This window comes from Paramormyrops kingsleyae, chromosome 19 (genome assembly GCF_048594095.1).
Source record: "Paramormyrops kingsleyae isolate MSU_618 chromosome 19, PKINGS_0.4, whole genome shotgun sequence".
Lineage (NCBI taxonomy): Eukaryota > Metazoa > Chordata > Actinopteri > Osteoglossiformes > Mormyridae > Paramormyrops > Paramormyrops kingsleyae.
In genome coordinates this window covers 21,151,883-21,165,891 of record NC_132815.1, presented here as the reverse complement: position 1 = coordinate 21,165,891, position 14,009 = coordinate 21,151,883, and the positions used below count along the sequence as shown (strand labels likewise).

The 14,009-nt window shown below is 49.1% G+C and overlaps 1 protein-coding gene across 4 annotated transcripts in view; it reads left to right on the top strand.

Moving 5' to 3' along the window:
- LOC111859963 (syntaxin-binding protein 6) overlaps positions 1-14,009 on the top strand; it is a 46,293-nt gene that overhangs the window by 4,183 nt on the left and 28,101 nt on the right. For all 4 annotated transcript variants that reach the window (XM_023843174.2, XM_023843175.2, XM_023843172.2 and 1 more), the window contains exon 2: positions 1,666-1,852. In XM_023843174.2, coding sequence (XP_023698942.1) covers positions 1,699-1,852 — 154 coding nt within the window. In that variant the 5' untranslated portion in view covers positions 1,666-1,698. The remainder of the gene's footprint in view (positions 1-1,665; positions 1,853-14,009) is intronic.

Genomic DNA, 14,009 nt, shown 5'->3' with positions numbered 1-14,009 from the left:
TCTGCCCCCAAACCAACAAGCAATTAAACAGTCCAACAGCTGAAGGCTGCATTAATAATAATAATAATAATAATAATAATAATAATAATGATGATATTTGATATGGGCGGCTGGAGCTGAATAATGATGAAGGCAGGTCTTTGACACACCTTAGTCAAAATTGAAGCCAAACATAATTACTGCACATTAGGCATTAATGGGGGGAGGAGAATTAGAATTCTTGGTGATCAGTGATCATTGTTGACACACCGCCCCAAAAGGCAAGACACAGACTCTGGTTCTGTATATGGTGAGCTTGGAGCTCTGTTTGCAGAGTGTGGTGCTCACTAGAGCAGGCCCTAATGTCTCGGGGGGCTTTCGGCAGGAGCAGCCAGCGTGTGGCCCGGGCTGGGGGCTCCAGGAATGTAAGGCGTCTCCAAGCCCCCGGGCGCAGATGAATGCCAAAGCCCAGCAGGCCGATGGGGAGTTTAGCATAGCTTGCAGGAGGTGGGGCAGCGTGGAGGGACTGCAGAGACCCTTAGATGTCTCAACAGCGGTTGGGTTCCTTCAAAGGCGTAGGGCTTGTCTTCCTGGTTTGATTAGGGGTCTGGAATGTGCACGGTTCACCAGCGCTCGGGTCAAATGCTGAAGTCCCAGAGCGTTGTGATCCGTTGAGACTCATGAAGGTCCAAAATGAGCATACAAGCCTGTAATTAGAGCTAATCCTACATTCTTCTGCGTTACAGCTTCAACTGTTATTGTAGTTATTTTTTGGTTGGATTTTGTTAGGTAATCAGTTTTCTGTTCTAAATTTAAGTTTCTCTGCTCCATCAGATATAAGATTTTGGAAGGATGGAGGTTTCTGATCAAAGGTACCATGGGGCTGTGGGTTTCTGGAGAGTAGTGTGTAGGAAGGCCTAGCTTGTGTCTCCTGAAAGTATTTATTCTTCAGTGCTACCTGCTTTGGGTAAAAGGATGACTGTACGGGGAGCTGCAGAGGGTATGTTGATAGGCTCTTGAGTGACTGGCTTGAATTGGCAGGACTTGAATACAGATTCCACAGTAGCAAGTCTGCAGCTTTATGGCGGTTACTGTCCTGTCTGTCCTTCTGAGCTCTGACTTCTGACAGTTATAAAATTTTTAAAGGCTTAAAGAAGCACCTAGTTAAGTTCTGAGGCACTGTTTTGGGATATTGGAAGTAACCAGTTGCTCATGGGAATTTTACTTGCACATAAATGTTCTGAGGGCAGAAGGGAAAATGATTGTAGAGGAGGTGGATCCAAGCATCTAGATGTGGTGGGACCAAGACATCTGATTAGTTGGTCCCACCTCCTCTAATCTGATTGGTTATCTTTCAGAACCAATAATTTTTCCTTCTGCCCTCAGAACATTTATGTGCAAGTAAAACTCCCATGAGCTAAGCACTTGTACCTAAGTAAAACCCTGTTTATCCCGAGAAGTAGTTGGTGCTGCTATGTTGTGATTTATTTGGGTCTTGTGGTTATGTGTCAATCTGAGCTGTTTGGCGTGACGTATGTAGGAGACAAGTTCTCCTTGCCTTCTTAGGCCCAACACAGATGGGAATCTTAATGTAATGTGACTCATAGCCGTGCCCACGGGGCTGATTAAGCGGATCCTGAACCGGGTCCATCTGAACGCTCTGTTTCTCTTTACTCTCCGTCCCAGCGAGAGCCAACCAGCCCCGCGGCCAGAGACACCATGAGCGCCAAGTCTGCCATCGGCAAGGAGGTCTTCACCCCGCGGGATGAGAAGATGCTGGCAGCCGTGCAGGTCAGGAGGAGGAACAAGAAGAAGATCCCCTTCCTGGCCACTGGAGGACAGGGCGACTACATGACCTACATCTGCCTGTCAGGTCAGTCCCCCCCCTCCACCCCCTGCTGATCAGAGACTCATGGCTACAGGGTGAATGGAGAATGAACCTGAAAAAAATCACTGTATATGAAACAAAAACTAGCAGGTATTGCTAAAAATAACAAACAATGTTTTTTCTTATTTCCTGTATCTCTGGATTTTTTTCTGTCCTCGGGTTCTGAAATGATATTTATGAATAACTGTAATCTATAATGTATTTTCGTAATACTTTTTGACATCTTGTGTCAGCCAGTCAGAACAACATCTTCTGGTCTCGTTTTAAAGTCTTAGACGGTCGTGGTGTTTTTAGGTGGCTGTTATGTTTCGCTGCTATTTGCCTCTTGACAGTGTGTGTCACACTGTTTTATACAGTCATTCACTGAAACAAAGCTGCTAAGCTTTGGCTCAGAGTATCGGTACTCTCTGCCAGCTCCCAGCTCGCGTTTCTCCTTTGTTTTCCTCTCGCCGAGCGGCAGAGCGGCCGCCAATCACAGCTCGCCAGCCCGAACGTGTCACCAGCCGCTACATCTGCAAGGTGACCCCGGTGCTCCTCGACTACCAGATAGACCTTGTGTCCTCGACTGGCCCTGCACTGTTGACAGAAGGGGTAAAAGCCTCACGTTGAGTGATTCCTACCTAAATTAAAATGGGTTCAACAAAGAGCTTAGCGCCATTTGGTACGCACGCCCGCACGGCTGTTATTAACCGAACTCGCTCGTAACCGATAGGATAAATATTCAAGCCTCAAAGTGCGGAAGAACGTTTCACGTGAAGGAGAAGCTGGGATTTTATAGGGACTGCTGAGCTGAAGTTGTGAGGTGCTCCTGGACCGTTCCCCGCCATTCCCCTACCTTGCTCCGTAGGTCTGCATGGTGATGTTTCATTTTTGAAATGGAAATGAGTTCCTGGGAAAGTCTGTTTGAAAGACTCATGTCTCATCAAGAATGCTCACAGGACCAATCACGATACCAGTTATAATTAATCACCGAAGGAACTCCATTTTCTGTTATGTATTTATTTTAAAATGATAATTGCTTTGTCTGTCTTCAATCAAGATAGAGTCCTGGAAGACAAACGTGCCTCAGAGTTGGATTGGGGGAAGGGCTGCATGGCATGCGACTGAGGCTGGGGGCCTCAACAGAAAAGCTAGAGAAGAGGCTTTATGTAGATGCTAAAGCTAAAGAGGCTTTTGTTATTTTATAAGTGGCGCTCTTGGTCTGTTGCTGAATTGCTCTGCATTTTACATTATGTTTTTTGTTGTTGTGCCCCCCCCTGTGAAAGAAGCCACCTTTTGCAGAGTTGACAGATCTGCTGCATTGGATGTTTTGGTTTGTGTTCTGCCGCCGTAAGTGCAGCGTGCTGTGGGCAGGCTTGCCCATTGGCTGAGAGGTCTCTGACACATTCTGGGACTGCTGACCAGCCAATGGGGCGTGAGCAATGTGAGTGATGCCAGCGACAATCCATTGGCCTCTGGTATGTAGCACATAATGCAATTAGTTGATGGCCTCCGTCTCCCCCCCCCCCCCTTATACCGTTACCAGGCAGATGCCAGTTGGCGCATCATCGATACCATGTGCTGTGTTTCATTGCTGCTCTTTCTGCTGTGTTTTTCCTGTTTGTGTTGGTCATTAATTGGGGAAAAAAAAATCTCTTCCAAAACTACATGGTAGGAGGCTAGATGGCCTTCCCTGAGTTGGCGGGACGCCCACATTGCGTTGTCAGGCACTGTCAGCACAGGCTATAGCCGTTGGGCTAAATCCCTGTTTACGCGCCGTCGCTGTGGATTATCTGGACCAGAAAGGTCTTAGAACAGAGGGAGGCTTTTGAGCTCTTCCTCCATGGACACCTATGATGCATCCAGATGTTTCTGGCTGCCCTGGCAGGCGTGCCGCGATCTGTAGTCCACGCCGTGTGTGCGTGTCATGTGGGAACTTCACCGGCGGCTCTGGCGGAGGGCGAGACCCGTGTTTACCGTAGGTCGCCAGGAGACGGCCTTGCATGTCTGATTTACTGCGCCGGTGCCTGCTGGAATGTCCTGGCTGTGCTCGCCTCGTGTCTCCCACCTGCCCCGGGGTCGCTTGGGGAGGAGCTGTGGTGGTAATGGCCCCGCCGAGCATAACCAAGCTGCGCCGTGATTGATTTCGTTTAGGGCGGCGTGCAGCGCTGACTGATGGGCGCTGCGGAGCAGGACAGGTGTAATGCGAGTCGTCTGGCAGCCGCGCCGGCCCTGCGAGACGCTTGACCGTGACCGCTACTCTGCGCCATGTCTTCTCGGCATTCGGGCTCCTCTGAAACGGGATGCATCTCCTACAAATGGATGCTTTTGTTTTGATCTGTGCTTTGGATCTCTCTCCTGTGGTAGAGGCATTTTGCAACCATCATTTGCACCCGGGTCCAGTGAAGATCACCAGGCACACAGACGCCCTTTCCCTCTAACGATGCACCTCAATGCGACACCCCCCTCCGTTTTATAATCGCCCAATAGAAGAGGCCCCTGTAACATCGAAGTGCGACCATTTGATTTAACCGACAATTCATGTTTGAACGGCTGCCAGTTGCATGAGGGGAAAGTGGAATGAATCGTGTGTGTGTGTGTGTGTGTGTGTGTGTGTGTGTGTGTGTGTGTGTGTGCGCGATGGAGCGTGGTGATCTGTGTGCGGATTGGTTCAGAGGATCCTGTCACCCACCCTTATGTCACATGCAGGACAATCCCACTATTGTCAGCCATCACCATTCTGTGCATCTGAATGGTGGTAATGGTCTACTTATGACTATTAGTAGTGCTGCAATAATTCATGAAGGTCTTTTTTCTCCAGCAGCATTGAGGATTTTAAATTTTTTTTCTCTGGCTCTTAAGCTGTAGCCTTGTAACCTAATGCCATATCTGAGAATTGTTCGTCACCCTGCATAGGCAATGCTCCCATTGTCTGCGGGTAACTGGTTTGTGGCTTTGTGAGCCGGGGAATTGTGACCGATGGGTTTGTGCGTGGTGAGTGAAGCAGTGCTGTGGTCTTACCTTGTGCTGTTGTCATAGCCTTCCAAGGTGCTGCCCTGTCAGCCCAGGTTGCATACGTGCGGGGGCTTCTACACGGGGGGGGGGGGGGGGGGTGTATCCTCCTGAGAATATTCTGACACATTGCCTTGTCCTGTCTACTCTGCTGGCGGTTTGCAGGTATCAAACGTGTCAGCATTGCCGACGAGTGGGGAAATCATGTTTCCTCTCTCTACTGATGTCTGAGGAACAGGGAGCGACTGTAAACGGTATTCCCATGGTGAATTAGTGCCACCTAAGGATGTCTGCATTGCAAAGATACATACAGTAGTGTATTAAAAGCTGAGCTTGAAATACCGGCGCCTTTTCTGTGGAAGTAAACTACCGTTGTGGCGTTTTTGTATAAATATATTCTGCATCCTTAATCTGCACTGAGCACAGCGCTTCCTCTGAGGGGGTCCGGGCCCCCTTCCAACTGTTGTCCATTGTGAGTCAACAGTTGGTTTATCCTAGTAACACCCTGGCAGCGAGGTGGGTGGGGCTGGTCCTGCTGCCGAGTTCCGTTCTGAGGGAATATTTGGGGTTCCGTCCGGCAATACGTGCAGCCTGTCTGTCTTCCGGCGCACATATGGCTGGTCTGTATGCGCAGACCCCCGAGGGCGGAGGCCTGCGACGTGCTGATTTGCTGCGCAGCGGTGAGCTGACACCGCTGCTGTTGCGTGAATAAGACATCTGCCTCCGGTCGTGGAGGTTCTCCGTCTGCCTGCCTCTCGTCCCTCCGTCCCTGGTTGCTTGGGGGGGGGTTTCAGCAGTAGGTCTGCTGCCCTTCACTCTCCTTCAGGGTGTTTTAAATTTTTTTAATTACCCCATTTGATCTGGGTAACTTCTTGTATGAGTGACTTTTCAGTCGGGGTTTGGGGGAATGGGGGGGGGGGCTGTCATATCTGCTTCTGGTTGCTCTTCTTAAACCACCACCAGTTTGGTTGCAGCATTGGTGTTTCTCTTTGAAATCCGAAGCACCATCAGGCCATTATTGTTTTCCTCGCCCCCCGCCGGTGAGCTGTCCCCCCCCCTGCAAGGCCCCCTGGGCTGAGAGATGCTGGGAGGAAGCTTAGCCAGCAGCGTACCTCTGCGGGGCCCTCCGCAGTCTGGCAGCAGTGAGGGATCATTGCAGTATGGGGTGGGGGGGGGCATCTGCTGAATTATTACTATGGGGGGGGAGTCAGGCTTAATGCCCACCTAAGCCTTTACTTACTCTGCGCCTCCCGCCTGCCTGCAGCAGGCTCCGCCTTCCCCTCTGAACTCGTCTATTTGTTTTTCTTCCCCTGTCACCGCAGGGAAGCCATTCTGGTCTTCCGGTCAGTTCCGAAATGCCACTGAGGAGACAAGCCAGGAGTTTTTGAACACCCTGTATTTTACCATTTATTTTCTAATTGAACTTTTTAGCACTGTGCTCATTGTGAAGTCCCTGTCGGGGTATATTTAAAAAGGAAGGGAGAGGAAGGGAAGTGAAAGCATGGCCTGTAGAATCACCTGACCTTAACCACGTTGGAATAGTGACCAAGGCCACGCGGCCTGCTGGTGTAGATCATGCGGCGCTTATGCTGCAGCAGCGATGGAATGAACTTCCAGAAAAAAACACCTTTAATGAGGAATTAATATAATCCTTAGAATACATTCTGCTGTAAACTGTTTTGTGGTTGTCTGTTTGTATTACATTGGCTATTTGTCATATGTTTAATATTAGTCCTTAATTGCTGTTCCGTATCTCGTTCCTTTGTATGCAGCATGATTAAGCTGCAATAAAATGTTAGAAGCTCCTGGTGTTCGGACGCCTTTGACTGCTTCTCATGTCATGACGTGCTCTTTTCTTTAAAAAAAATAAATAATAATTGCTTATTGAAGCTGGTTACCTGAGCAGCCAGGCTTCCTTGCAGGTACCCGGAGGGGGGGGGGCGGGAGAAGAGTGAGTCTTCATCATTAGATGACGCTTCTAGCCCTGGAACTCCGTGTGTGTGAGAGAGTGAGCTAGTCACGTATCTGCCCCAACCAGCAAGCACTTATGGTCCTTAGCCGCTGTCAGTGACGTTTCCAGGGGGCGTCATTGTGCTTCAGTGCCCTGCTAGTGGTGAGTATCCACACCTCCGCTATGATTGCAGGTGCCGATCAGCACGCTCTGTTCATGCTGCTTGGTCAGCAGGTGTAAATTCCTCCTGGCCTGTGGGGGGAGCTGTTTCCCTGCATTGTGTAGATTCTGGGTGTATAGGGCATCCCGTTGCAGGCATCAGGTAGACCGTTGGCCACCATGGGTTAAGGTTGGGGGGGGGACCAGCAGGGGTGCCGTATAGGAGGGGAAAGTTTAGGATGATTCCTAGGTTCCCTAACTGACAGAAGTCCTAAAAATATTCAACATAACTGTATTCATCTGGGTTGACGGACCAAAAAAATACGCTTTCATGGGGCCCAAAATCTGCAGAGGCACCCCTGGGGCCAGCATTCATCCAGAGGGCCCACCTGAACAGCCAATGATATGTTTTGAATAGGTGAGTGACAGGGAATGGGCCACTCCAGGGGCCAATCAGATCTCAGCTGGGGTTAATACACCTGTGGCCCCACCCCTTTATACACCCCTATCCAGGGACGACATGGGAAGGTGGTTCTCAGCCCCCCCATTGTCTGGTAGCTTTTCACAGCCCCCCCCCCAGGGAGGACTGACCTTTCCGCCTCCTGGATTTCAAGTAAACCAAGCGTCTTCTGCTGATGGGTGAAATCTTTCAGATTTTTGGATTCTGATGCGAGTTGCGTTCTGCTGTTTATGGTGTGTGGGCTCTTTTTGGCAGGACCTGCTCGCCCCCCCCACCCCCCCCCCCCCCCCGGGTGAGAGTGGAATCTCCTTGCATTGTTGGGTTATAAACCTGCCAGTCTCTGTGGTACAGGCCGTCTCTGAGGAGTCTGTGCTGTTCTGATGATGTTCCGGTGGCTGCACCAGAGAGAAGAATAGACCCCTGTGTGGAGCTGGTGACAAATGACTCTCGGAAGGTGCTTTGCATTGTATTGCTACTTGGCACAAGCCTTAAAGGAACCACAGACGCCTGGTATCAAAAGGAAGGTAATTAATTCTTGTGTGAGTGTGTGCGCCTGATGCAGATGGAACGCAAGATGTTGGCAGGGCCTAGATATTTACTTGTTTAAACACAATTTCCTGCCTTCCATAGTAGAGTGAAGCAGCGATTTCCGGCAGTAGCCGTGGGATTGACATGCCGCGGGCACCCCGCACATGGGACAGCCTGGGCCGAGATTAACCAGCAGCGTGTCCCCTTCCTGACAGAAAAGGCCAATCATAAAATGCCCTGGGTTTCCTTTCAGTTTTCAGCTGATGGGGAAACACTAACTTGTTCTCCTGGAGCCACTTATGGGCGGTTCCTCAACCCCGCTTGAGGAGTGACTGTGACAGAGGAATTTAATATCCCTCAAACATGAAGATCGGTTTTTATCTAGGGCTTGTCAGCCTCCGAGTATCTCCCCGCCTTTCCGATCCATGCAGATGTGTCCGCCTTGTTCCAGTCTGAGGAGAGAGGCTCTTATTAGCCTGAAACAGTCTAAAATCACAATAACAGGGTGTGTAAAAATATCCCAGAACCCTTCCCTGATTCACCATAACTGTTTACTACTTCTGGCATCAGTGAACCATTGAGGCAAAAAATGGTTATGCTACTCTTTTGGTGCTAAACAGATCTCAGCGACGTCAAGCGCCTAATATTGAAGGCTTTGGCAAGATGTGCGTTCTTTTTATGATTATTTTATTATTTTTGGGCCTTTTTACTGCATATCCAGTAATCAACCCCGGCGGTGAGACTGAAATTGTCACTCAGACTTGAAGTCCTCCAAGCGCTAAAGGCATTCAGCCAACGACGTCCTTCCCTACGGGCTTGGAGGGAAATGGTTCCCGTTCCCATGGAAACTTATGTCTTTAAGCCAAAAAAAAAAAGGATCCCATAGGGGCGCTTGCTGTGCGAGGCAGAGCTGGCAAAGCTGCGGGGCCACGGGGCCACGGCACGTCCCGGGAGCCCCCTGGGTGGCTGTGGCTTTGCTGATTGGTGGCAGTGGAGGGGGGGGGGGGCTCCATGGTCAGGTGTGAGCCTGGACCAGCTCTGTCGCACCCCCCGGACCCAGAGACAGTCAGCTAACGTTAATGTCACTGTTTGGGTGCAGAAATGGAATGAGACTCTTAGTGCGAACTTCACAGATACATAGTAAGGAAATACACTGCAGGAGGATGGAGGGACACTGGGGTTTGCAGTGTTCGTGCTGAAATGGCACATGAACCTTTATATGAAGTTCACCTTACACACAGCTTGGAGGAAGAGGGGGTTTGCCAGTCTGGTGGCTCAGCCTGCCTTTAAACTCGCTCTGGACTTCTGGAGTGATACTCAGGTGTGTCTGTCTCCTGTCTGTCTGCCTTTCTGTCTCTCTCTCTCTGTCAGCCTGTCTCTCACTGTCTCTCTGTGTGTCTGAGTCCATCCTGTCGGAATGAGAGCCTGCTAAAGATCAGGCTGTGTGTGCAGTTTTCCCTGACCTCTCGTCCCCGCTCCACACCAGACTGCTCTGGGCAGCAGCTGCTCTGTGGGGTTATTCCTGCATCTTCTGGGGTGTGGTCCGTAAGGGGATGCCTCCAGAACTGATGCCCCTCTGGATACGTGTGTGAGTGGGATCCCCAGCCACCCGAATGGCACTGGTGTCAGTGTCTCTTGACCCAGCTCTCCGCAGCCCTGTCACTGGTGCAAATGGGCACTTTACTGGCTTAGGTGTGTGTCTAAGAGGGACTTGCAAGGAGATGTAGCCGAGAGGAGACGTTTGGGATCTCGCATGTGAATTTGTGTCCATTTTCCCAGGAAAGTATTACAAATGGCTCCTATGTCATTTTGTATAATAGCTTTTGTATAATAGCTTTCTGAATTATTTAGGTCTTTGGGCACGGTTTTGAGACTGACAACCCGAGCTATTGATCTACAGTATTGCAGTTAATTATTCTCATTTCAGTATAGAAACTAATAATATTCCATGAAATTGAAAGATATTATTTCTTAACTCCTGATCCTGTTTGTTTAAATCAATTCGGCTTTGACAGGCACTGCGTTACCTGCGTGGCTGCGCCTCTTTCTGACAAAGTGTCACCATCTCTGCAGTTAGAGACGTGCTGTGTTTGCCTTCCCCAGACGGTGGGGCACTTAGATGTGCTTGGTGACGCCGCAAAGAGCAGAAGCGCGGCACCACACTCAAAACTCCCTCTCGTCATCCATCCCCAATACTCTCTAAAAGTCTTCATTGCTCGCTGAGCGCATTACATCTGTCATCAATAAGCGTGTTTCCCAAGCCGCGAATTAATCATAATGCGCTGAGATCTTTCTCGTGTTGTCCTCTACTACAGCTGCTGACCTCTGAGCTGGGGCTCGCGGGCCTATGAGGAAGCCCGACGGTCACATGGTGAAAACACCTCTCCTTTTATTTATTTTGTTATTTTAACTTGTGCGCACACAAATATCATGGTGACTCAGTGGGTAGCACTCTTACCTCACACCTCCGGGACTGGATGGCTTTGAAGTCTGGTCCTGCTCTGTGTGCAGAGCTTGTATGCCCGTATATGGGTTATATAATTCTACATGTGTGGGGTATAAGTACCCATATATGGTTTATATTGTATATATGCCTATATATGGGTTATACTGTGTATACATTTGTATATGGGGTGTATATATACCTATATATGGGGTGTGTATGCACATATGGGTTGTACTGTGTATATACTTGTATATGGAGTGTATATATACCCCTATATAGGTTATGCTGTATATAAACCTATATATAAGGTTTTAATATATACTATACAGCTATATATCGGTTACACTATGCATACCTATATATGGGTTACATATATACACCTTATACTAGCCATATATACACACACACACCCCTATATATTCCACATTCCTCCTGTTCATTGAGGAAACCTTTGCCTGCGAGACCTTTCATCTCTCACCGCCGCTCCTGCAGGAAGCCACAGTCTGTCTTGCGAGTTCTTGTAGACACCCTCAGCCATTCTCTCGAACCCTGCCAGAATAATGGAATTGTGTGTATATATTTTTTCTTTTTTTTGTTAAATCGATTCCTGTCAGCATATTTCAGTAGAAGCTTCATGATTATGGTGGCTAGTTGTTTCTGTGATATTCCAGTACCGACAAATGCCTGTCTGTGAGCGATCGATGGTGGATCAGTGCTGCTCCTGCTTATCTGTTGCTGGGATGGACAATATAGTTACAGTTACCGTGCCGACAGCCTGCTGTCACCCATGGGGTCACATCGGCAGTGTGACGGTGATCACTGATCCTGATAGGACCCAATCAGGGACTGCAGCTGCTTCACTTGTACCATGCATGGATAAAGAGCAGAACTTGTATTAATTTAGTTCCTGGTTTTTACATAGATGAGAATAAGTCACGTTCAAGGGTGTTACAGCTAGGCTTCTCGTGGGATTAGAACATGAAACCTACTGCTTACGCCCATGTCAGAGTGGCCCCTGCTGAAGGCAGAAATGAAAATGTTTCCTTTAATCTCTGATGCTCAATCACTGTTTCCATTATTGAAGCAGGTTCCTATACTGCAGCCCATAATTTTCCATCCATCCATCCATCCATTTTCTGAAACCGCTTAAGCCCAGCTGGGGTCGCGGGGGGGACCGGAGCCTATCCCAGGAACAATGGGCGCAGGCAGGAACCAACCCTGGGCAGTCGCCACCACACCGCAGGGCACACACACTCACAACTATAGGGTCAATTTAGACTCGCCAATCAGCCTACCCTGCACGCTTTTGGGCCGTGGGAGGAAACCGGAGTCCCCGGCAAAAACCCAGGTGAACACAGATAGGACCTGGGACCAAACCCAGGACCTTCTTGCTGTGAGGCAGTAGTGCTAACCACTGCACCACCGTGCTAACCACTGCACCACCGTGCTAACCACTGCACCACCGTGCTAACCACTGCACCACCGTGCCACCCTGTTCTCTGGTGTTATAGAAAAGTACAAGGGGCTTCAGTATCTCTTTTACACTATGGGTCCAGCTTTCCTAACTTCAGCATGGTGGCACCTGGCTTCCAGACATTTGCCCAGTCTCACCCCGAAGCTGCTACTCTCAAGTGTTCTGTAATGGGAGGGGGCACCCTTTCTGGGAGTGGTAGAGTCGGATTGTTGGTGTAGGGCAGAAGATCAGCTGCGGGCTAAAAGCCAGTTGATGAATGACTTGGAGAGCAGGAGGGGAAGTCCAGGGAAGATGAAACGGGCTCCCTGTTCTTGCTCAGGCTCCTGGGTGGTGCTGGGGGGCGGTAGCTTTGTGCTCCGGCTTGGGGAGGGACTGTAGGTGCATGTGAAGGAGCTTTATGGCTTTGCCTTGTAGGGGAGTGTGGCTGGGAAGACGGAGACGTTTTTAGGATCTGTTTCAAATATCTGAGACTGAGGTTTAATTGCAGAGGTTCGAAGGACAGAGGTTTCAATTAGCTGTGCTGTGAATTCAGGTTCAGAAGCTCTTGAAGTTGGCTTTCTGTAGCCTAAATATGACGTGGGTACTTTGCCAAACGGTGTGTAAATAATCGCTTGTAAAGTTGACATGTAAAGGGACTTTGGGCTGGCCTTCTCGTGCCTTATGGGAATCATGTAACCAGAGCAGCTTAATTTTGGAACAAAGGTTTGGATCAAAACAAGCGAGGTCCACTGTGGCCCATCTTGTGTTACTTGGAAGCTATGGCTTGCTGACTGGAGGCCTTCCAAACTGTCATTGCACCCAGATGAAATTAGGCGTGTCAGCAAACAGACGACAAAGGCTCTTCTGCCTCCTCCAGCTGCTGACCGGTCTGGTGCCAACACCTGCCAGCCGGGCCGATAACCCCCCCCCCCCCCCCCCCCCCCAGTGACCCGTAACAGTCGTGCTCTTATCTCCCTGCTGCTGACCACGGTCTTCTGACTGGTTTGCTGATGCGCTTTATGGGAAACCTGATACTGCCGGCGAGATACAAAGTACAGAGAAAATCTTTTTTTCATAAGTATCCCCAGGACAGAACTCCTGATGAGTTAGCGGGAAAAATGGCCTCTCCTCAGAGCACTAAGCTGGCCAAGTAAAGCTCTCCCCGCCAGGCAGGACAGCTAATGTTGTGCCGCTGGATTTATGCGGAATATAGAGACTCTTTGCTAATTGGCTTTGCTCCCCCACATGCCTGCCACTACTCTGAATGTCAGTGGTACTTCTGCTTCCCTTTTCAGCCAATCATCTTCTCCCTTCCTCTGGGTCTTCACTTGCTTCATTTTGCCTTACTTTTGCTTTCATTGAACTTGTATCGATATCTGCTTGAAACCCAAAACCTGGTTGAATATTACAGGACATTGGCACGGCTCTTCATCTGTATTCGGTCATGCAGTATCTTCCCCAGGTGGGGGTACAGTAGCAGAGTACATATATCTGTTGGGTGCCAGGTCTTTGCGATGTGCCTGAGAATGAACAGGCAGATGCATAATCAGTACGTGATACCACCTTCAGATCTCAAACCTCTGCTCTTCTCACAGTGAAAACATGGCAGGCCGAATGTGTTGAAAACTATTATATATATATATATATATATATATATATATATATATATATATATATATATATATATATATATATATGTCTTGTATGCAAAAATCCTTTATCTTTTAAACACATTTTATTGTGTTGTCATTCTATTGACTCCCTTAGGCAAAAGTACAATTTTACTGATTTTTTTTTGAAAAGGAGGTCTTTAGTAAAGTGAAGCCAGAGGCTTTTTAAGACTTTTGATAAAAAGCTAATCTTAAGCATGTAAAAGTCAACATAACTAACTCTCCTGGTGTGGGTCTGTCGGTCTGCGTCGGAACGGGCGATTTTCTGCATCGGATGTCCTGTTTTGCATTGGACTGTAGAGTCTGCCCTGTAAGGGACTGTGCAGCCTCCATGTTTTAGAAGATGCACTTTTAAGTGGCGCCCGCAGGCTGCCTGGCGTGTCGGAATTACGTTGCTGGCAGCCAGTGAGGAGGAATGGTAGGTGCAGGTTCGTTGGTAAGTCTGGGCTCCTCGTTCTGGTTCTGCCAGTTGCCGCCCCAGGAA